This window comes from Drosophila obscura, unplaced genomic scaffold, assembly GCF_018151105.1.
Source record: "Drosophila obscura isolate BZ-5 IFL unplaced genomic scaffold, ASM1815110v1 contig_179, whole genome shotgun sequence".
In the NCBI taxonomy this organism is placed as follows: Eukaryota; Metazoa; Arthropoda; class Insecta; order Diptera; family Drosophilidae; genus Drosophila; species Drosophila obscura.
In genome coordinates this window covers 7,236,302-7,257,487 of record NW_024542766.1, presented here as the reverse complement: position 1 = coordinate 7,257,487, position 21,186 = coordinate 7,236,302, and the positions used below count along the sequence as shown (strand labels likewise).

Sequence of the window (21,186 nt, the reverse complement as noted above, 5' to 3'; positions counted from 1 at the left end):
GAGCAGTACTAATATAACCAATATTCATGGAGAACGCTACGCTAGAGGGAGTGGAGTGGGTGGAGTGGTGGGGGAGTGGTATGGTGTGTCCTGCCGCTAAACCAATAGTCCACTGGGGAGTGCACTCTACACCATAGAATCTGTTTTCAGTTCTTTCTGCAGTTTTTCTTTTGTAATTTTCAGCTGACGCCCAAAAGCATGCAACAGAAGAAATTATTTAACACTGCAAGGACATCCTCTTTGGAGGATTGTTGTTGATGATGATGCCCCTCTGCCCCTAGCGCTTATCATCGAATATGTGTGTTTTCCTGCGTTTTCTTTTTGATGAAAATTCTTGCACACACACACACACACACACACACTACATACGCGTGTACCCAGAGTCGTACTCGTACGAGTGCGTATGCCTTTGCTTGACTTACTTTTGTGTGTGTGTGTGTGTGTTCTGTCGGCGTCGCTTTCGCTGTCGGTGTCTTTTCGCGGCGCACATTGCGCAACGCGTCCGACTCGACTCGGGCTCTGAGTTCTGCGGCTTTGCCTTTGCTTTTGGTGCCTGTGGCTGGTTGGCAGGGGGGCCGTGTGGCAGAGTGTGTGTGTGTGTGCTGGCATGGGGCGTGTATGCGGGCGACTGGTGTGTGGTTTGGACTTGGGGGCAAGCGAATGTCTAGTAAAGGGCATGGCGCACAAATGTAGGCAATGCTATGGTGCCCCCCACCCTCCCGAACACACGCACACACAGAGACACAAAGAGAGATAACTGGTTGGTGGGGGATACACATAAGTATTTCTCGGGGTTTTCTTTTTTTTTTTTTCTGTTCGTTCCGTTTTTTACCTTTTGCTTCAAAAGTGCATAAAGATTGAGTGGCTGAGGTGTGCTCTATAGGCAGGGAATCCTTTAGCATTCGGTGTACTCTCATAAATATTCAAATCGATAAGTAAAAGATCTATGCTTAGAATTTATACCATCAAGACTACCAGAAGAGTCTAACAGCATAGTGCTGTAGAAAATGGAGAATTTTCCTTGATATTTCAAGCATTTACTCAACCCAAACTTAGATGCCTCGATGTAAGATAGAATATTTCAGGTCTAGGCTCAGTAAAAGTCACCAAAACTACACCCTTAACTTTTATATAAGATCAAACTCCAAAGCTAACCATGAAAATGTTTTATAACAAAGGTTGTTCCTCCTTTTTTCTGTTAGCACATACACACACTGTAGATATTGTCTTATTTTCTTTGGCCTCTGGGCTTTCCTTTGCCGTTAAACTCTTAAGCAGCAAAGCAGGCAACAAAAAAAATCGAATTTCAGTATGTATATAAGTTTTACAAGGATATCTTTGCTGCTGCTGCTGCTTGCTGCTGTCACAATGTCCTCGTTGTCGCCATCGTCGTCGTCGGCGACGTAATCATAAACTGTTTTTCTGCTTGTTTTTTTTTTGTCCTTTTCTGTTTTACTGGCACAACTCTTTCCCTGTCTATTATATTTATTTAAATTATTTTTTTCAGGCACTTGAAATTATATTTTTTGGATTTATGAAATGTACACGCTGTAGAACTTTTCTTTATGTTGAATTTTCCTTTGATGGGTTTTTGTGTGGAGGTTTCTTTTTTTTTTTTTATGTAACCAGCGTTCGTTCAGATGTGAAAATTTTTGTTGTGTGTTGTTGGTTTTCGGTTGGATTTTTAGCCGTGGCACACATACAGAATGGGTGTTTTTTGTTGTTGTTGTTGTTGTTTGTTGAACGCCTCTCCCTTCTCTCTACGCAGACTTGCACATAATAGCTCCAGATATATAGATAGATATATGTAGCTGCATGTGTACATATATGTATGTATATCTATGCCGTTAATCCGCCAGCGAGTGCGAGTAGCAACCGTCCACAGTTAAAACGCCAATGATAGTGCCAGGCCATCGACGATTGTGCCGCAGCTTGCAGCTGGCTATCCAGAGCGGTTCGGCGGCTCGACCGTTCGGCAATCGGGCAATCGGGCAATCGGGCTGGCATTCGGCTATTCGGTTCCGCCGGACGGACCCACAGCGTTAATTGTATGGCAGCGGGGGTGTGTATGGTGTGATGTGGGGTGTCTCGATGGAAGCTTCAGCTTTGCAAAAACACAAAAATGCCAGAAATGGTTGGAGCTTTTTGCTCAGCTGGGTGCCGTTGCCGCACAGTGGCCAGAATTTCTTCAAAACTATTTTCATTTTATTCAAGGCGCTCATTAAATTCTTTGACTTTTGCCACCACTGTGCGCCTCTCGCTGGAATAGCAGTCGGCGCTACGCTTTGTTCTCCTGCTGGGAGAGGGCAGTGGGTGGGAAAGCCAGCGGTGCAGGAGGTGCAGAAAGAGTGCAGCGTGGCAGAAAGAAAGAAAGAGAGAGAGATAAGAAACGCTGTGGGTTTGGTGAAGCTTTCAGCTACTTTCGCTGCTGTGATTTGCAGTTTCACGAAGTGGCTCTAAAACTGTCCAAGCGCCATAAAACTGCTTTAGTTGCAGACCAAATCAGTTGATTGTGCATGTAAAACTGCCAATAAAAAATATGAATAATATTAAAATGGATTTTAGGAAACATTCTATTCAATATTTAAGACATTCGCAAATTTTAACAATTTTTAAATTTATGGAAATTGTTCCAAAAAATATACATAGACATTGACTATTGATTTACTCTAAATTGTTGCCAAAAAGTTGAAGAATGTTGAAAATATGTTTCCCGAAATTAAAATTCATATTTTTAAGGCATTTTTTGTTTTATCTTTCAGCTCTATAGATGAGGAAAAGCCCAAATAAAATTTTAATAGTCCACCTTCTAAGCTGTTGCCGGCTCTGTCTGTGTCTAGTTAGCCTTAGGCTAACCCTCCAGTCTGACCCAAACTGTAGTAATTTTTGCATGCATTTGACAGCTCTCGGATTACACAGGGCCCTGCTGGCTGAATAAATTGCAGGAGTTGGCTGCCCCCCGGATGTGTGTTTGGCAGAAGCTCCAGTGTGTGCTCTCAGGCTCATGCGCTCTCTCCCGCCCGTCTTAGTCTGATGGAATTCAATCAGCGCAGAAGCCCATCAATCGGTGGCCCCCCCAGGCAACGTCCAACAGCAAGCCAAAGGCGGCAAAAATTTTACAATTCCAATGGCGAAACGTTCCAACGTTCCGGCGAATTCAGATGCGGTCCTGCGCAGACGGAGGCGTGAGAACAAGCGAGGGAGACCCAAAGAGACTGTGTCTCCGGCTCTGGTAATATAATATTTATTGATTATTTTGCTGGAGAGCAGAAAGAGAGAGAGAGAGAGAGAGAGAGCGAGTGCCATGGAGTTTGAGTTTGAAGTTGAAGCCGGGGCATTATTTCTGAATTATATAAAAACTAAAGCAAAGCCAGAGCCGGAGTCCAAAGCCAAAATCTGCACGAAAATTGACTTTTCCCACGTGAGATGGGGCTTTCGCCTTAGAATGTATTTATTTTTTTTTTTTGTTATTAAAGAGAGGGGAATTTGTTGTATGATTTTTTGGCAGACCTCTTTCTCTTTTGGTTATTTCCCCTGCATTCAATTACGTCACTTCTCAGCTGATTTGGAAAGTGAACCGTAAAAGTGTTATACAACCAGAGAGGGGTTGGTTCTTAGCCCAAAATAAAAATGGGATTCTGATTCTGCTGCTGCTTCTGCTGCTGCTCCTTGGCATAAAAATAGTCTTTTAATGGCTTTAATGTCAATTGAGTTGGCCAAAAACGTAGTGGTTTTTCGTATTTTTGACAAAGTTTTCCATTTGCTTGGCGGGTTTTTGATGTGGGTGCGGGGTATAGAACTTTTCTGAAGGACATTTTGTTGATTGTTTTGGACTTTTACCGCCCCCTGCTGTTGCTTAATATTTGGAGGTTCTCCATGCCACATAATTTGTCATTTCCTCGCTTGTGTAGGACCTCGGTATGAGGTGTCCTCCTCGCGGGGTTGAGGTTTACTTTGGGGGGCTTACTGATGGAGCTTTGGGGTTTCGTTTGTTGGCTTTTCTCCAGCCAGTAAGCTATACTCGAGTTGGAGCACTGTACGAGCGGAAATTTTACCATATTCAAATGTTGCGGCAGCCCAAAAGTAGGCAAGCAAAAATGTTTCTCCAGCTTGTAGATTAATTTAGGGTGAAATATCTCAATTAGAGATAGAAAAACTTGAAATTATACTTTTACTTACACCATATATTATTTAATATAATATATATTATTAATACCATATATATATGATATTTTCATATATTTTGTGTCATTATTTGTACCACATATCTTAACAATTCTCTCCCAGCCATAGCTACGCTTTGACAGAAAAGTTTCTATGACTTGCAGATCAAATTAAAATGAAGAAATATTTGTGCCATTAACTATTCATATTTTTTATTTTTATTAGAATTTCCAATCATTATCCTATATTTTTCTCTCATCTCTTCCATTGACTGTATCATTTATTGTACATTTCTTTCGTCTTTATCATTATTCACATGCCATATCGTACAGTTCATTCTTGTTGCAAGATCCAACCCAATTATCATTACCACATCACGGACGCATAACCAACAGTTTTACGTATCTTGGGGCTGCTGTCATTGTCACGCCCCAATCAACATAAATCAATCAAAATTAACACCAGAGACAAGTAGAAAATGTACACAGGACACAGCTCAGAGAGTCACACACAGAGAGAGAGAGAGAGAGAGAGAGAGAGAGGTAGAGAGAGAGGGTAGGATACAACAGGATGTGTACATATATAGGAACAAAGCAAAGGATGCTGCATAAATTGATGGCAGCAGCAGCAGCAGCAGCAGCAGCACTGGGCGACACAGCAACAATAGAACAAGGAACGCACATGTCCTTACAGCTAATTCAATTACAGCGGAGTGTTGTAGTAAGCCTAAGCAGCAGACAAGAGAAAGGGGAAAGAGCGAAGAAGAGATACAGCGAGAGAAAGGGAAACAAGACAGACAGGGAGAGAAAGCGAAACAAGATAGACAGGGATGGAGCGCAAGGGGAAACAAGAGATGCAAAATGAAAGAGATACGCAATGATAGACGGGGAGGGAGGGAGAGAGAGAGAGAGAGAGTGTAAAAGAGAAGGCCTGAACTGAACCATGTTTAAGTTTGCACTAAAACAAAAAGCCACACACACACACACACACAACACACGCATCCATCCAACATCCATGCAACATCCACCATGCCAGCATGCCCACTAATCCACACAAACAGATATTACGTATACGCAACACAGAAAAATGTATGTCGCGTTAATGCGAAAAGCTTGCAAAACATTTGAAGAATACGAGTATATATACATACAGCATAGCGCAGCATCTCTTACTCTCCATCCGCCCTGTTGTCCGGCATTGAAAATAATTGAAATATGGCATATATAACACTTAAACCTTTAAATTATGGACCCGCCAGCACACACACACACACCCGCACTGAGCGAGGCCGGTGATCAGCCGCAGAAGAGCGAGAGAGAGAGAGAGCGGAGTGCGGAGGCAGAGGTTGACCCACTTTGCTGGCCAAAAACTTTTGCACATCGAGCCTCGCCTCGCCTCGCATTCGTAGAGTCCTCCGCGGGGCACTAGTCAGGGGGGGGTGGCGCTATAATTGTCCGATGGGAATTTTTTGGGGGTGGCTGCAAGTCGTTTGGGGGCGCATTAAGTCGTTGTTGCTGCCTGCCTGCCTGCTGCCTACCGCTGCTGTTCTTTTGCCTGCCTGCTGCCGACTGCTTGCGAATTTTCGCACAAATGGCAAAGTTTAAGTGCTTGACAAGTAGAAGTTTAGTATGGTTTTAGAAAAGGTCAGGTTATACGGATTCTGGAGAGGCCCTACAACAAACAAAAGGGGCGGATATTAATAGAACCACAAAAGCCAGCACAGCAATGGTCGCTGGTCCGTACACCTTACAACGAATTTGTAGGAGATTAAGCTACAGGAAGGACATATTTTTTAGCTATGACATACAGATATGAACTATAAATCATAATTATAATGAAATTCTTTAAAAGACTTATTTTGGATTGTAGGAATTATTGTTTTTATAAACAAAATTTAATGGAAATGATTTTGATTTATCTTGTTGTTATTTTCAGGTAAGCGCAAGCAAATGGAAGTATAAAAGGTAAGAAAAATATTCATTAACTATAAATAATAATGAAATAAATTATTTTAGAAAATTAGCAGTTAAAAAACATAATTAAAAACGAGAAGGAACGTGTGAGTCGCTTCTTTGGACGCGACTCTACTTTTATACCCGTACTCAGTCAGTAAATAAATTTGTAACATGTTTATTTGAAAGGGTCATTATCTATTTATCTGCCAAATTTCATCAAGATCCCAATATTATATATCCCCAATAGTGGAGAAAATTGTGTAGTGCCCTTAATTTTCCAGATAAAGCATTGAAATATGAAATTTAATCAAGATACCATAACTATTACAACCAGAATAAGAAAATAAAATATTGTTCCTTTGGGTTTTGGTTTTCAAATTAAATTCTCTTAGTAGAATTAGCAGTATCTCTTAGCAGCCATATTCTGCACTCTCAATCAGTAGCTGAATTTTTGTTAGACTGAGCAACGTTGCAGCAGGAATATATACGAGTATTTCCTTCTCTAGCTCTACTTTTCCCCAAGAAATATTCTCTATGTGTGGGTGCGTAGGGTGCATGGGTTTTCGTGCATTTGCCAAGTCACAAGTCAAGATATCCTCCAATCGTTGTGTCGTTGTTGGGTGGGGTGGGGTGGTTTGTATGGGGCAAGGCAGCAGCAGCAGCAGTGAGAATAGCACTGAGAATATCGATTGCATGGGCAATCATAAGGCTGCCTAGATACCACCACTGCAAAGTAGTGCCGAGTGCTGAGTGCTGAGTGCTTGACGTTGGCTTAAGGATGATGCTTCAAGTTTATTTATTAGATAGATAAGAGTACAAATTGGCAATACCTATGACTATGATTACTATGATAACTATTGCTCTAGCTATGAGCTATGCAAAACATTAAGTCTTTTCTTTTCTTTCCTCTTTCCACTTTTATATTGGGAATTGGGTTTGGGTTTGTGTTTGGAACACACTTCTCTTGCGAGTAAACTTCCACTGCCCCTTCTCAGTATTCAATTGTCACACACTTTGTCTTCAGATACTCGTTGAGTGCCTCTTGACCCAAGTCCTTGCCATAGCCGCTCTGCTTGAAGCCGCCGAATGGCGCTGCCACGTCCGTCTTGTTGTAGACATTCACAAACACAGTGCCGGCCTCAATGCGGTCCGCGAAGCTTAGAGCCTTGCCAATGTCCTTGGTAAAGACACCGCTGGCCAGCCCGTACTCGGTGCTATTTGCCCGCTGCATGACCGAATCGATGTCGCTGCCATTGAACTTGGATATGATCATGATGGGCCCAAAGGACTCCTCCTGCGCAATGTACATATCATCCTCGACATTCGTGAATACCGTGGGGGTAAAGAAGTAGCCCTTGAGATTCGGCACACGACATCCGCCGTACACCAATGTGGCACCATCCTGCACACCACGCTCACAGAACTCCAGCAGCTTCTCGAAGTGTGCCTTGTGGTTCTGCGGGCCGTGGGCCGTCGACCGATTCAGCGGATCCCCAATGGTCATGGTGCGCAGATCCTTGAGCACACGTCGCACAAATTCGTCATGTATGCGATCCTCCACAAAGAGTCGCCCGGCAGCAATGCAGTTCTCGCCCTTGTTGAAGAACACCGAAGACATGCCCTGGAAAATAAACACACAAAAAAAGGGAGAGCTTTAGTTGGAGGCTTTCCCTGGTGCTTTTCTTTGGGGTTTTCTTACATGCTTCACCGCCTTATCCAGGTCGCAGTCCGCGAATATAATCAATGGACTCTTGCCACCGAGCTCCAGCGAACATTTCTTGAGATTCGAATCGGCACAGGACTTCATAATGTGCTTGCCAATGGGCGTGGAGCCGGTGAAGCCCAATTTGCGTACCAATTGATGATCGGCCACTGCCTGACCCGCATCGGAGCCCTTGCCGGGCAGCACATTAATCACACCTGGCGGGAAACCCGCCCGCACAGTTAGCTCGGCGAATTTCAGCGCCGTCAGGGGACACGTCTGGGCGGGCTTGATCAGACAGGTATTGCCGGCGGCAATACAGGCGGCCATCTTCCAGGACAGCATCATGAGCGGATAGTTCCATGGCGTGACCAGGCCGCACACGCCAATGGGCTCCTTTCGCGTGAATGTCAGCACATTGTTGGGTCGCGCAGGATTTACGGGCAGGGTGCTGCCCTGGATCTTGTCGCACCAGCCGGCAAAATAGCGCCAGGCATCGATGGACATGCCCACGTGCGTTTTCAGCGCCAGCGTGTAGACAGCGCCCGAATCCACCGACTCAATGGTGGCCAGCTCCTCCTTGTGGCTCTCCATGAGATCGGCCAGCTTGAGCATCAGCTGTCCACGCTGCCGGGCAGAGACCTGCTTCCAGGAGCCATAGAAAGCCGTGTGGGCAGCCTGCACCGCCTTGTCCACATCCTGGGGCGAGGCGCAGGCCACTTTGCACAGAACCTGCTCATCCGTGGGATTGACAATCTCCAGAGTGCGCTTGCCCTCGGCATCCACAAACTGCCCATCGATGAACAGCTGCGTGGGCACCTGAATCTCCCGTTTGTTTGCCTTGAGGGTGAAACCCTCGTAGATGAGCTGCTGACCAGCAGAGCCGCCACTGCCCTGTCGCAAGATTTTTACGAGCTGTCCAAAGAACTCCTCGAACACGGGCGCCATGAAGACATTGTCATTCTCCAGGGGCACATCGAATGCCTCCTTCACCTCCTCCACCAGACGCACCACATCCATGGAGCCAGCGCCAGCGGCAAAGAAGTCTGTCGCATCCTCAATGGGCTCCTTCAGGATGGCCTGCCAGATGCCAGAGAGCAGAGCCCGCTTCGACAGCTCATCCTCGCTGAAGTCGGTGATGGGCTGCTGCTCGGCCTGCTTGAACCATTCGCTGGCATTGATGACCTTTGAGCCGCGCTTGATGCGACGCACATTGACGAACGCCCCATCGGTGCCCTCGATGAGCAGTCCCGCGGTGTGAATCCAGGCGGGTTTCTTCAGACCCTTCAGACGCAACGGCTGGCCATGGGACACGGGTCCGGCGGAGTACAAATGGGCGCCAAAGAGACGTATCTGCTCCTCGGTGCCATCCTGCTGGATGACCGTGGCTATGGCCCCCGGCACAGAGTCCAAGCCACGCACAAAGTTCCATATGCGCGCCGCCGACTGCTGCAGATTGACCAGCTGATTCTCCGCCTTGAACATGGCCGGATCGTAGGTGGCACCGATCTCCGTTTGGGTTATCTTTGGCGCTGTGCCATTGGCCACCATATCGACGGCCACGCCCATGGCCTTGACGCCCTCGGGATACAGGAATCGCTTGTAGATGCTGTCCAGCGTGTCGGTTGGCTCCAGATTCGTCTGGCGCGTCAGCAGCAGTGGTCCAGTGTCCAGGCCATCGTCCGCCCAGAAGATACTAAAGCCGGCCACCTCATCGCCCTCAATGAGCGTCCAGGAAATGGCACTGGCACCGCGATGGCGCGGCAGTATCGATGGATGGTAGCAAATGCTGCCCAATGGGGCACCATCAATCACCTCCATCGGAATGAACTGCGAACAGTACGGCAGCACATTCAAGGTGGCGCCCACCGATTTATATTGAGCCAAGACCTTTGGCAGGGCCACGCCCTTCAGCCGCCAGCTGCTAAACTTGAAGACGGGTATCTTGTGGGCTGCGGCAGTGGCGGCCAGCACATCCTCGCGACTCCCCTTGTCCGGTATGGTGAAGACACCCACAATTTGTACGTTCGCACGCTCCAGCAGCAGCTCCAGAACGTCGGCAGCAAAGTTACTCTGGCCAATGATGGCAATGCGAAGTTGAAGCTGTAGTAAAGAGCGGTTTAAAGAGAGGGGCAAAGAGTTAGTTTGTGTTCGCTTTGCAGAGGCAGGCAGTTAGGAGCTCTGTAGTGGTGTCAAAGAGGTGGATTTTCATGCAGCTATGACTCTATCCCTAAAATACTATTGCTTGAGTGGTTTAACGATGCAAGGGGAACTCCAATTTTCGGTTGAAACTTTTAGAAACCATTTTAAACTTTTTAGAGAGCTCATGGGCGCTAATAGAATCTCTATAGGTCGCGCCACGTAGGACAATTATGCGGTCCATGAAGCTACTTTGCATTTCTTATGTGCAATAAGCGAAAAGGGAGCCCAAAAAGTCCAATAAAATGTGTGCATCTAAGCACTGCTGTGATATTTCATTGAAATAAAGCATAGACACCTATTTAAGCCAGCTCTACTTGACCATTTTCTGCTTGTTTGTTAAGAAAATTCTATAAGAAATCAGAACATTTCTACACAACTTTTTCCATTTCAAAAAAGCAATTAAATATGAGCCATTTTAAACACAAATAAGCAGTAGCAAATAAACTATGAAAATTAAATGAAAAATAAAAGCAAATTCTATAAGAAATCAAAACATTTTTCCACAACCTTTTCCATTCAAAAGAGCAATTAAATATGACCCAATTTAGACACAAATAAACAGCAGCAAATAAACTATGAAAAATTATGTTTCAGTGCAATAAAATACTTTTAATTTGCTTTTAGCATTATTATTCTGCCATAAATTCTAAATAGACTGCACTCTTTATATGAATTAATAAATTAATTTAATCACTAAACCGCCAAAAAGGCATTCAAATAAATTTCAATATTCTTTGCAGCAAAACTTTGAATTTCCATTGCGGATGTATTTTGTAGTGTAATAAAACACTTTTATTTTGCTTTTAATATTATTATCTATTCATAAAATAAAAAATAAATAGCCTGCACTTAATTCGCTAAGCCGCCAAAAAAAAAAAAGCATTCCAAAATCCAATTAAAATATATCTCTACGAGTATTATCTTTGCAGCAAAACTATAAATTCGCATTGCTCCAAAAATCGATTAGGGTTTGGCATTAATTTCGATTTGCTTTGATTTGGGTTTCTGATTCTCTGCCAAAATCTGCTAGCACGAATTTAACTCAATTGCAAACTTAAATAAGATTCAAATTTAATTCGAATATGAATATGAATTTCGATTGTGAATACTAACAGCCATTTCTTGTGTATTAATTGCACAGCAAAATCTCCAAACTGATTTTCACTTCAATTAAACTGTAATTAATTTTCACTTTATAGTTTTCACTTTTCACGCTATATTTTCACTATTTTTATGCATGCCCCAACCGCTTGGAAGGCCGGCAAACTATCAACTGAAATTCAGTGTGAAAACCGGGTGGTATTTATACCTTGGTGCCACACGAGCTGCTCATTATCGTTATCAACTTGATTTGATTATAAAAAAATGAAACCTAAAAAAAACTACAAAAAGCAGCATAGACATGCGCTGCCAGCGCCGTGCCCCAGTGCGCCAATGGCTCTTTGTTTTGGGGCTCACTTCACATACATTTCATAATTAAATCAGCGACAACGAACTGCTTATCAATCTCACAGCTAAAGCAGAGAGCTGCACCACCAGCAGCAGCAGCAGCAGCAGCAGCAGCACGAGCCGCGGTGTGTGTGCATGTCGATTTGGCATGATCAGAGGGCCGGACTTTTTTTTACATTCTGGGGAATATACAATCGACAAGTGTCTGGGCATCAGATGGGTTTTCACTGTAAGGGAATGTAATCCAAAGCGAAGTTGCAGCTGTGATTCACCTGTTGGCTTGAATTGAGTTTTCCTGGGGGTTTTGGGTTGCCATCGACAAGGAAAAATATGGCAAAGGCTGCAGTAAACACTGGCACTCAAAAATATTAGACGAAGCGCAGCTGCAGCTCTAAACAGTGGCCTACCTTAATATTAGGCATGATTAAACAGTGATTTATTGAAATATTGTGAACGGCTAAGGTAAACAAAAGCTAAGACAGTGGCTTCCGCTAATATAAGAATTCAATAGACTGCATTTTGCTTTACATTTTAGTTAATAAATTTCCCTAAATGGAATCATAATTATAATTATCCAAGCTAGCAATAAACCTAGCAGCCATTTAGCTAATTAAAAACTACGAGCACTATATTCGGTACTATCAAACCTTAAAGATCTTTCGCCATCAGCAGTACTTGTGTTGCACCTGTCCTGTCCCCTCTATACAGTTGTGAGGCAAGCACACCTGGAGAAGGATCATCCTCATCATCATGCTGTACCGCCTGCAGTCCTGCCTCAAGTATTTTGCCTTTTTGGGTCTGGTACCCTGGACAGAGAGCTGCCGACCGTGTCAGTATTTTCAAAAGATTTATTCGCTATTTTTAATATGCACAAATCTCGCGATATTCTTTGTGGAAATTGAAGTACCACAAAAAGATTCACTGCTGCTGTCGCTGCTCGTTAGCATGATTGTGTTTATTGCAAAGATTACGTGCATGACGGTCATACTGCTGCAGCTGATGTGCCAGTACCCCGGATATTATGGATACTGTGAGGAGTTTAAGCGCCTAAGGGAGCGCCTGGAAGTGCAGCTAAAGATGGGCGCGTTGGCATATCCCCGCAGGCGTTACATTAAAATTGTAGTACTGGGCATGGCCAGCCTGGGGACAATGGCTATTGTGATTTATACATCCTTTAATGCACGCTTGATCTACGTTTGGTCCTCGTTGGTGGCCACCCTCATCATTCGATGGCAGTGTGTGCTGCTGCTGCTCTATGTGGACTTAATGGGCTTCCATGTGGAGCTGCTGGGCAAACGCATACGGGATGTGCTGCACTGTCATTCGATGGGTGGAAATTGCTTGCCGGATGGCAACTGCAAGCAGCTGTGCTCCCTGGAATTCCTACTCGAGCTGAAGCAAAGCCACATGCAGCTCTTTGAGCTTTTCGGTCATTTCAATGATCTCTTTGGCTGGTCAATTTTGAGTATATTTGTGGTAATGTTCATGGATGGCACGGTGAATGTGTACTGGACCCAACAGGTCCTGGCAGGTGCATATGAGTATGTGTATCTTTTTGCCTCACTATCGTATGCTCTGCCATCATTGGCTTTAATTTTGGCTTTCTGCAGATGTGGCGAGTACTGCAAATGGCAGGTGAGTCAACTCTAAACAGCATGCAATTTTTCGATCCATTTCTCTCGCGCAGCACATGCTCATTGGCAGCCATGTTCGTGCCTTGGCATACACTCCTGCCCCACAGCCATCGAAGGAGCCCGCGTACACTGAACTGCTGACAGAATTTACCATGCAAGTGGAGCACAATGCATTGGCCATTAACGCCGAGGGTTTTATGCTCATTGATAATTCACTGCTCATGTCGGTGGGTAATATTTTGAATTTTTGTTGTCGAATGGAAAAACTCTTCAAGTGTTTTACTCTCCTTTGTTTAACTCTTTCAGATGTTTGCTGCCATGGTAACATATTTGATTGTTTTAATGCAATTCAGTGCATCGTAGCAAATTGATGAAAAAATATTTAAAACTGATATTAATGAATTTATCGCTTGGGAAATATTCTGCTCCTGCAGTTCACTTAAAACTTTATTTAGGCACCTCAAACCTATTTAAATGGATTATTTTGATGCACTGAAATAAAACTGAAATGAAAACTGAAATAAATTATTATTTAGCCCCCCATATTTAACCTCTCTAGAGGCACTATTCTCATACCTCGTAGGTGCAAAGCATGAGTTATGTTTAAAATTAAAATAAATATTTATTTAAGCCCTTAAAACATCTCTTGATATCTGCAGCACATGAAAGCTAGCACCTAGCAGCGTTAAATCATAGAAAATAATATTCAAAACTAAAATCAATGAATATTTAGAGCTCTAGAACCTCCAGTTCACATTTTCCCCTTTTAGTTCCTAATAGGCGAAAATCATCAAAAATAATGTTCAAAAGTCAAATAAAAAATTTTGTAGACTCCTGCAAGCTCAAGCTATCCAACATTGACCCATTTGTATTTTTATTTTTGTTCTGCAAGAGCTAAAACAATCTTTAGATAAGATTATGTGGACAGCAAAGTGTCCAAAAACCAAACTGTATCACACCTGCCCAAATGCGAAACGAAAAACCAGTTGAAACCAGTAAAAGAACTCAACCAAAGTAAAGATTATCTTATCGTTGAATTTGTGATTAGTCCAAAATTACATATATATATACGCGTATATTCGCACGATTTCTGGCAGTGCAATGGAAATATTATGCATAGGTAACTTATGCTATCGCGTGTTGATTGTGGGCCACAGCGAATACGAGTACGAATACGAGGTAACAATAAGTAATATCTGAACATCTGCCTCCAAAAATAAAAGTAACATCTGATCGCATGACACCAAAAAAAAAATTGCTAGATCATCAGTTGTCAGGGGCACACCTCGGGGGGGTCTAATACGAGTACTGGGGCGCCATTATGCAATTTAATCTTTGAGTATTGTATATATATATATACATTTTTTGTTTTCGGGTATAAATAACATTTCGAACACGCATTCAGCGACTGCCCTGGTGGCCGCTTGAAATGGTGACATTTCGGGGATTAAACTGTAAATAATCGCTTGGTAATGCTGGAATTATACCCCAGAGTAGGTTCTAGCCTAGTGATAACCCAACCGATTGGCCTCTGGTTTAGACGACTGGACTTGTCGCAAAACAAATAACGTGAAACCGGTTTGCTGGCTGCCCGACAAAGGCCCTCGAACCGGTTTCAAGTGGTTCAAGATGTGCCAATTTTGATAGGCACTCGTATCACTGCTACCCCGGGGCAAATGTTCCATCGATTGTCCCGCCTAATCACTGGGAGACTTCGCAAGTGTTTTCACTCGATTGTATGAACGTTTGAGGCGGTTTAAACTGGTTTTCCAGTCTGAACTTTCCAATCCCCCTTATCGATTAAGCACCAAAGCCAATAAATTTACAATTTTTTGAATGCTCTCATCCATTTGCAGGAAGTGCGAAAAATTTAATATACATTTTAAAACTGATTAAAAACTAAACAAAAGAAATGAATGAATGCATCTATTGGTAGGTGACTTGGGCCTCAACGGTCACCTCTTTGATGACCACATTGCCATCATCGCTTAGCACATCCACATGGAATTCCATTTGTTCGGTTTTGAGCGTGGCTTCGGTGGAGTTAGCTGTGGATTCTGTGGCTTCTGGGGATTCAGAGGGTTCAGTGTCCTCAAAATAGTCAAATTTTACAAATTTTGCAGGTGTGTGGGAGCATTCTGTTGGTGTTTTGTTGTCTGTGTTGTGCAAATTAGCCGTGTTTGCTGGATTTTCTGCAGTTTCATCTTTTTCCTCTTTGTTTTCTTGTGTTTCAATGTGTTTTATATCGTTTTGCTTTATCAAGTTCTCTGCATGGCCATCGCCTATATTCGAATCATCTGGATTTATCTTTTGGCATTCACTAATTGGTTTTTTATTCTCTGAATCGCCAATGTCAGAGTTGTCTTCGGTCTTTAGCTCAAGGAAAGCTTTTCCATTCTGTTCAAATAAGTTCTGATGCAGATTCCAATCTGAAATTAAGAGTTTTACTTAAATAAAATGCAGTTTTTGTTGCTGCTTTGCTGCTTACCCTCAGGGATATCTTCCAATTGTTTGTTTGGCTCAGTGATTGCTGCTTCAGCGAGGTTCTGCTTTGGTGTTTGTTGGTTTTCTTGCTTCTCTGAAGTTTCTTCCACAGCGCCCTCCAATTGCGTCTGTGACTCTTCTTCAAAGTTCTCCAAACCAGCAACATCATTCATAATATCCTCCTCATTCTCCTCGCCATCACTTTCGCCGTATTCGTGACTCTCCAGCTGCGCCATGGACTCGGGATCGAGAAATTCCTTCAATCTGGATGCTATTTTTGCCCACTTATCTTTGGCAGTTTCCACCAACGGTTTGTCCTCGCCCTGTTCCTTGCCCTTTTCTGTCTCGGTCTGTGGCTCCGCCTGCGCCGGGCCAGATTCCAATTCGGTTGCCGTTTCTTTTCCATTATCTTCTTGCGGCATTTTCTTTACGTTTTGCATTATTTTGCGCAGACCTCGACGTGTCTTGGCCTCATTCTCACGCACCATGCGCATATCCTCCTCGAAGCCCTCGTAGTAGTAGGCTTTGAGCATTTCGGGTGGCAGTTTTGGTGGCTCTACAACGGCCATTTCGTCGTCGGACGAATAATCGGTTGTGAAATCGGATGGGGCATCATCGTCATCAATGTCCTCATAGCCGATGAGTGGGTGCATTGCTGGAAGTTTTGGATATCTTTCTGTGGCTTGGGGAACACTTCCTTTTGCTGCTTGGAGATCTTTTACTTCTGCTTCTTGGGTAACACTTGCTTCTGCTTCTGGGGAAACTGTTTCTTCTCCCTGTGCACCTCCTTCTTCTTCTCCCTTTGCACCTCCTTCTTCTCCCTTTGCACATCCTTCTTCTCCCTTTGCACCGCCTTCTTCTTGTTCAATGATTTCTGTTATGGACAAAGGACTCCAGCGCTGATACAGCATAGAACCCTCACCCACCGAAAGTTTAATGGAAGCTGAATCCTGCTCCTCCTGCTGCTGCTGCTGCTGCTGCAGCTTCAGTGCTTCCTCTTCACGTGCCTGCTCCTCTTGCTCCTTCATGCGTTGCATCATTTTGTTCAACAATTCGTTTTCCCGCTCCACCAGCGGATCGTCGCTGGGCTTGGCCTTGGCCTCCAGCTCCTCATTGGAGGAGAGCATCGCCTGCAGCATTTCGTTCTCCTCGCTGGTCAGCTGCAGCTCTGTGGCGCCCGACTTCATGCAGGCCTTCAGCTCGTTGTAGCTGCGCATGCATTCGGTGGCAGCCTCCGCATTGTTCGCCGTCGTCACCTTATCGAGATCTAACTTCTGAAAGAACTCCGTATCGAGGTTGCCAAATGTCTGCTTGGCCTCCAGCGAGAAGAATTCCTCCTCCAGGCTTTCATTCTCCTGGCTGTCATCGGCTGGCAGTTCAGTAAACTGTTCGGCCAGACAGCGCTGCATGGCCTCGTTGACCAAATGCTCGGCCGATTTGCGGGGCTTTGGCTCGTACGGTGTGGTCCAGGGGGCACGTGGATTACTTTCATGCGCGTCTTCGTCTGCAGTGTCATAGACATCATCATCGTCCTCCTCCCCCTGCTCTGATTCCGAGTCACTGATCAGTCCCGGCGGCGGTGGCAGCTCCTCTAGTTCACCCGTGTCCTTCTTGACGATCATCAGACGATTGTCCACGACCTCCAAGGTGTCATCGTACTTCTCCCGCTGGGCAAAGCAGCGTGCCGCCGAGGCAGCCACATGCCGCTTGCGCTTGGCCTCATCCTTGGCCAGTTGGGCATCCAAACTTTCGGGCGTGTCCTTGCTATAGTCCGCCAGGCACTTGGACTGCAACAGCGCCTTGGCTGCGCGTATTTTCTCCTTGTTTGTGGAGGACACAGGCCTGGGTGCGGTAGCGTCCGCCCGGCTGGCTAGGAACTCCTTGAACGAGTCCACACATTCGCGCATACTCTTGCCACCCGCTGGATTCTCTAGATGCGGCGGCACCAGCTTCTCCAGCTTTGGCTGCTCCGAGTAGCTGTACTCGTCGTCGGATTCAAAGGGACCCAGCGGATAGCTGTTGGGACCCATTTCCGTGATGTCCTTGTAGATGACATCGCTGATCAGATCGTTGAGCAGCGAGGCACACACCATCTGCGAGTGCGAGTCCTCCGAGCTGAAGGACTCCTCATAGTCCACCTCCGTCTCAATGTTGTACAAAATCTCATTCTCGCTCTCCAGCTCAGAGAGCAGCTGACGCAGGGTTTCCTCCTCGCCGGCCAGCTTGCGATCCAAACTGGCGCAGATTTCCTCCGCCTGCTCGGCGCTGCTCAGCTCTGTCAAGGGTCGCGTCAATATATCATCATCATCATCATCATTGGCTGAGTGTCCGCCCTCTTTGATGGCGTCCTCCATGGCAGTCAGTGGCAGCTGCCGCATGCACTCCTCCTTGTCCCAGTCCTTGCTGGGCGTATCGGAGCCAGCGCCGAACACGCGCTTCGGCACATTATCCGTGCAATCGTCCAGGATCTTGGCAAAGAGATCATAGCGTTGTGTCAGATCGGCCAGCTCTGCCTTTGTGGCTTCGTTTTTCTCCTGCAGCTGCTTTCGCTCCTCCATCGCCTCCTTGAGGCGCTGTTTGCGTTCCTCGAATTGCCCCTTTAACAGTTCGGACTTTGCCTCCAATTCGGTCTCTGTTAGCTCCTCATCCGACTCGGACAGACCCTCCGTGTGCTCGGTGGCACTCAAGTTCTCCGTGTGCTGGCGCAGCTCCTGCAGATCCTCATCCAGGTGGCTGCCCATTTCGGCCAAATCATGGGCACACTTCTCGCTGGCATCGGCACACTCCTGCTCCCAATCCAATTGCTCTTGGCTTTTGGGCTGCAGCGAGAACTCCTCCATGAATTCCTTATACAAATCCCTGGGTGTGGTGGCTGTCTCCTGCTCGCAGCAGACTTTCGCCGCCAGTTGGTATTTTGTGGTGCTTTCGTTGAGCAACTGATCGATGGACTGCGAATGTTCCGCAAACATTTCCGAGCCGAAACTCTCGTACATTTCATCGACGAGTTGGGATTTTATTTCCTGGGGCGTGGGATCTGCGCCATCCTTGTTGCCTTGGGCCACATGGAGCAGCGTTTGGCATGTCTGCTCCAGATCTGCGCTGTTATCCAGCTCTGAACCGCTGTCTGATTGCAGCAAAGGCGGTGCCTCTGTGGTGCTCTCGGATTGAAGCAAAGGCGGGGCCTCTTCAGCGCTGTCTGATTGAAGAAGTGGCGGCTCCGCGGCGCTGTCTGACTGTAGGAGTTCTGAGGCGTTTGGAACTGGCTTTTCCATGAGGTTTAATTCATTAATGTTTGCATCATCCAATTGTTTACCAATTGCTTGCATAATTTCTTCCTTCTTTTCAACAAGATCAAGATCAGGCTGCTTTCCCTCAGCAGGCTGCGAGCTAAGCAGCTCCTCCTTTATTGGCTCGCTAGCATCCATTTCTTCTATAAGTATTCGCTTGCCCTGGGGCTGCTCCATCGTTTTGGATGGCTGTGTGTTCTGCTGCTCCTTTACAGCTTCATTTATATTATTCTCATCGGCTGTGACGGGTTTGTCAACGCTGTCGGGATCCTTAGCTTCTGCTTTCTTCTTTATTTCTTCTGTAGGAATTATCTTGCCTGAGCTATCCAGATCTTTCTGTTCTTTTTCCTCTTTGTTTTTGACAAGTTGCTCAATGCTTTCCACGTCGCCCGCCACGGCCTCATCGTACAGCACCTTAGGCCTGCCCTCTAGAGGCTTTGCACGACGATTACTGATGCGCTCGGCAATGTGATCCGCCTGCGAGCCAGCACTTTCACTCTCCTCCGCCGATGTGGAGCTGGTTGGGCTATGCTCCGAGGCCTGACTCTCACCAGAGACCTCGTCCCACATGTCGTCCACACAACCGTATTCCATTTCGGCTCGCTTGCGTGTCTTTTCTGCATCCGCAATGCCCTTCTGCTCCTCCTCGGAGTCACTGGAGTGGAGTAGTGGCAGCTGGTCTTCGGGTTTTAGATGGCTATTGCGCATGCGTATGGTACCTGGGAGTGGAGGATAAGATTTAGGCTACTATTTTGGGTTTTCCAATGGGGTTTTCTCTTACTGTTGACGCTGTCGCGCGTCTTGCGACGCTCGGCACGATTCCAGCGTTGGTTTTCTTTGCGTTCGCCTTCGTAGCCGTCGCGTTTCCTGCAAGATAAAGCCATTTTATATGCCATTCTCTATAAGAACTATTTATCAGTCTACCAGGCCTCGGCACAGGCGCGATCACGTGCAAACACAGGACGACTATCCAGGTACGTGAGCTCTTGCTGCAACACAAAAAGCAAACCATAAACAGGAGTACCCACACCATGGCTGTAAAGAACTGCAGCTTACACAGGCCAATATCAACGTTTTGCGATACTGCGGCAGTCGGGAGACCACGGGATTGCCCTGCAGCACCAGCACCTTCAGGCTGGGCATTTGTTCGAATATTTTCACAATCAAAATGTCATCGATGCGATTGTTGGCCAAATCCAGCACCGACAATGTCTTGCACTCGACCAGAGCAGCCAAACTGGCGCTGTCCGTCAGATAGTTCGATGTTATGTTGAGGGTATTCAACACCGGCAGTATATCCGTGCCAATATTCTCTATTTTGCGTATGTGATTCTGGCTAACATTCAGCGTATCCAACTCCCGACAGCACTCCAGATTCTCCATTTTGGTTATCAAATTGTTCTGCAGATACAAACACTTGAGTTTTGTGAGCTTCGTTAGGTTCTGTATCTCCGAAATGGCGTTGCTCTCGAGCCAAATGCTCTTGAGTTCTGTGTACTCATCCAGGTTCTCTATGCACTGATAGCCTGCAACGGAAAAGTGTCAGTGTTTGGCCATAAAGTTGACGCACAAATACTTGCCCTGAAAGTGCAAGTAGAGCACATCGTTGAGCCGTGGCGTTTGATATAATTTGTCCCGCTTGCATATCTCCCTGAGGCCCTTGGCGGTAATGCGATTCAGGCCGGTTACCTCCTCGTGGCGTCGTGCGTAGCCCGGCTCGCACATTGCAGCTTCGTTCTGGTTCTCCTTTAGAAATTTATACAATATATTCGCAGAAGTCTCTATAATATTTGAAATGCTTTGAATTTTATTAACACTACTATGAACTATGTGATTTGTTGAAAAGCACAAAGCACTAAATCGACAGAGGGATACTCGTTTCGATTGTTTTGATTGAACAAACAAGCAGCCTGCTACTGTTGTCGATAGCAACGCTTGATTTGTTGCAGCTGCAACTCTGCAATCGTAACTGTACTGTTTTAAAACACTATTAAAAAAAGGGTTGCCAGTGGCAACTCCTTGAAAGGGAAGAAATGAAATGAATGCAAATTGTTTCCAATATTTCAACTGAAATAAATATATACGCACATATATAGATGTAATGCAATTTCGATACTCTAAGCTCTGTCCATAAGCTCCATAAACTGTCCTCTGATCGCTACCTAGCGTACATTCTTTTTTTTTAACTTTGCGAAAGGAAAATAGTAATGGACTATTTTCACGTTCTTTCTATTTAAAAATGGAAATTGATGACTACTTTTACAATTTCCTTACGAAATTAGTCTTCAAATCTTATACAACTCTGGAGT

At 45.4% G+C, this 21,186-nt stretch overlaps 3 protein-coding genes across 3 annotated transcripts; 1 reads left to right on the top strand and 2 right to left on the bottom strand.

Annotated features, from left to right (window-relative positions):
• Window positions 1-6,891: 6,891 nt before the first annotated feature.
• LOC111076879 (cytosolic 10-formyltetrahydrofolate dehydrogenase) lies at window positions 6,892-11,296 on the bottom strand. The gene is made up of 3 exons (XM_022370904.2): window positions 11,137-11,296; window positions 7,819-9,924; window positions 6,892-7,740 (listed from the first exon to the last, which is right to left on the bottom strand). The coding sequence occupies exons 1-3, from the start codon at window positions 11,140-11,142 to the stop codon at window positions 7,111-7,113; spliced, it is 2,742 nt and encodes a 913-aa protein (XP_022226596.2). The 5' UTR covers window positions 11,143-11,296; the 3' UTR covers window positions 6,892-7,110.
• A 907-nt stretch (window positions 11,297-12,203) lies between these two features.
• Window positions 12,204-13,478, top strand: LOC111076882 (putative gustatory receptor 39b). Its single transcript, XM_022370910.2, has 3 exons — window positions 12,204-13,107; window positions 13,160-13,333; window positions 13,413-13,478. Exons 1-3 carry the CDS (start codon window positions 12,223-12,225, stop codon window positions 13,467-13,469), a joined length of 1,116 nt encoding a protein of 371 aa, XP_022226602.2. The 5' UTR covers window positions 12,204-12,222; the 3' UTR covers window positions 13,470-13,478.
• A 1,465-nt stretch (window positions 13,479-14,943) lies between these two features.
• LOC111076861 (dynein assembly factor 1, axonemal homolog) lies at window positions 14,944-20,731 on the bottom strand. Its single transcript, XM_022370879.2, has 6 exons — window positions 20,458-20,731; window positions 19,934-20,403; window positions 19,802-19,866; window positions 19,659-19,744; window positions 15,595-19,596; window positions 14,944-15,535 (listed from the first exon to the last, which is right to left on the bottom strand). The coding sequence occupies exons 1-6, from the start codon at window positions 20,600-20,602 to the stop codon at window positions 15,033-15,035; spliced, it is 5,271 nt and encodes a 1,756-aa protein (XP_022226571.2). The 5' UTR covers window positions 20,603-20,731; the 3' UTR covers window positions 14,944-15,032.
• Window positions 20,732-21,186: the final 455 nt, after the last annotated feature.

Bases quoted from the DNA above. Each gene is read 5' to 3' on its own strand.
- LOC111076879 (XM_022370904.2), bottom strand. The intron at 7,741-7,818 runs GTAAGAAAACCC...TTTATTTTCCAG, and splicing joins TGGATAAGGCGGTGAAGCAT to GGCATGTCTTCGGTGTTCTT.
- LOC111076882 (XM_022370910.2), top strand. From the start codon at position 12,223: ATGCTGTACCGCCTGCAGTCCTGCCTCAAGTATTTTGCCTTTTTGGGT. The intron at 13,108-13,159 runs GTGAGTCAACTC...TCTCTCGCGCAG, and splicing joins GCGAGTACTGCAAATGGCAG to CACATGCTCATTGGCAGCCA. The intron at 13,334-13,412 runs GTGGGTAATATT...TAACTCTTTCAG, and splicing joins ATAATTCACTGCTCATGTCG to ATGTTTGCTGCCATGGTAAC.
- LOC111076861 (XM_022370879.2), bottom strand. From the start codon at position 20,602: ATGTGCGAGCCGGGCTACGCACGACGCCACGAGGAGGTAACCGGCCTG. The intron at 19,745-19,801 runs GTAGACTGATAA...TTTATCTTGCAG, and splicing joins CGCGCCTGTGCCGAGGCCTG to GAAACGCGACGGCTACGAAG. The intron at 15,536-15,594 runs GTAAGCAGCAAA...TCTTAATTTCAG, and splicing joins ATTGGAAGATATCCCTGAGG to ATTGGAATCTGCATCAGAAC.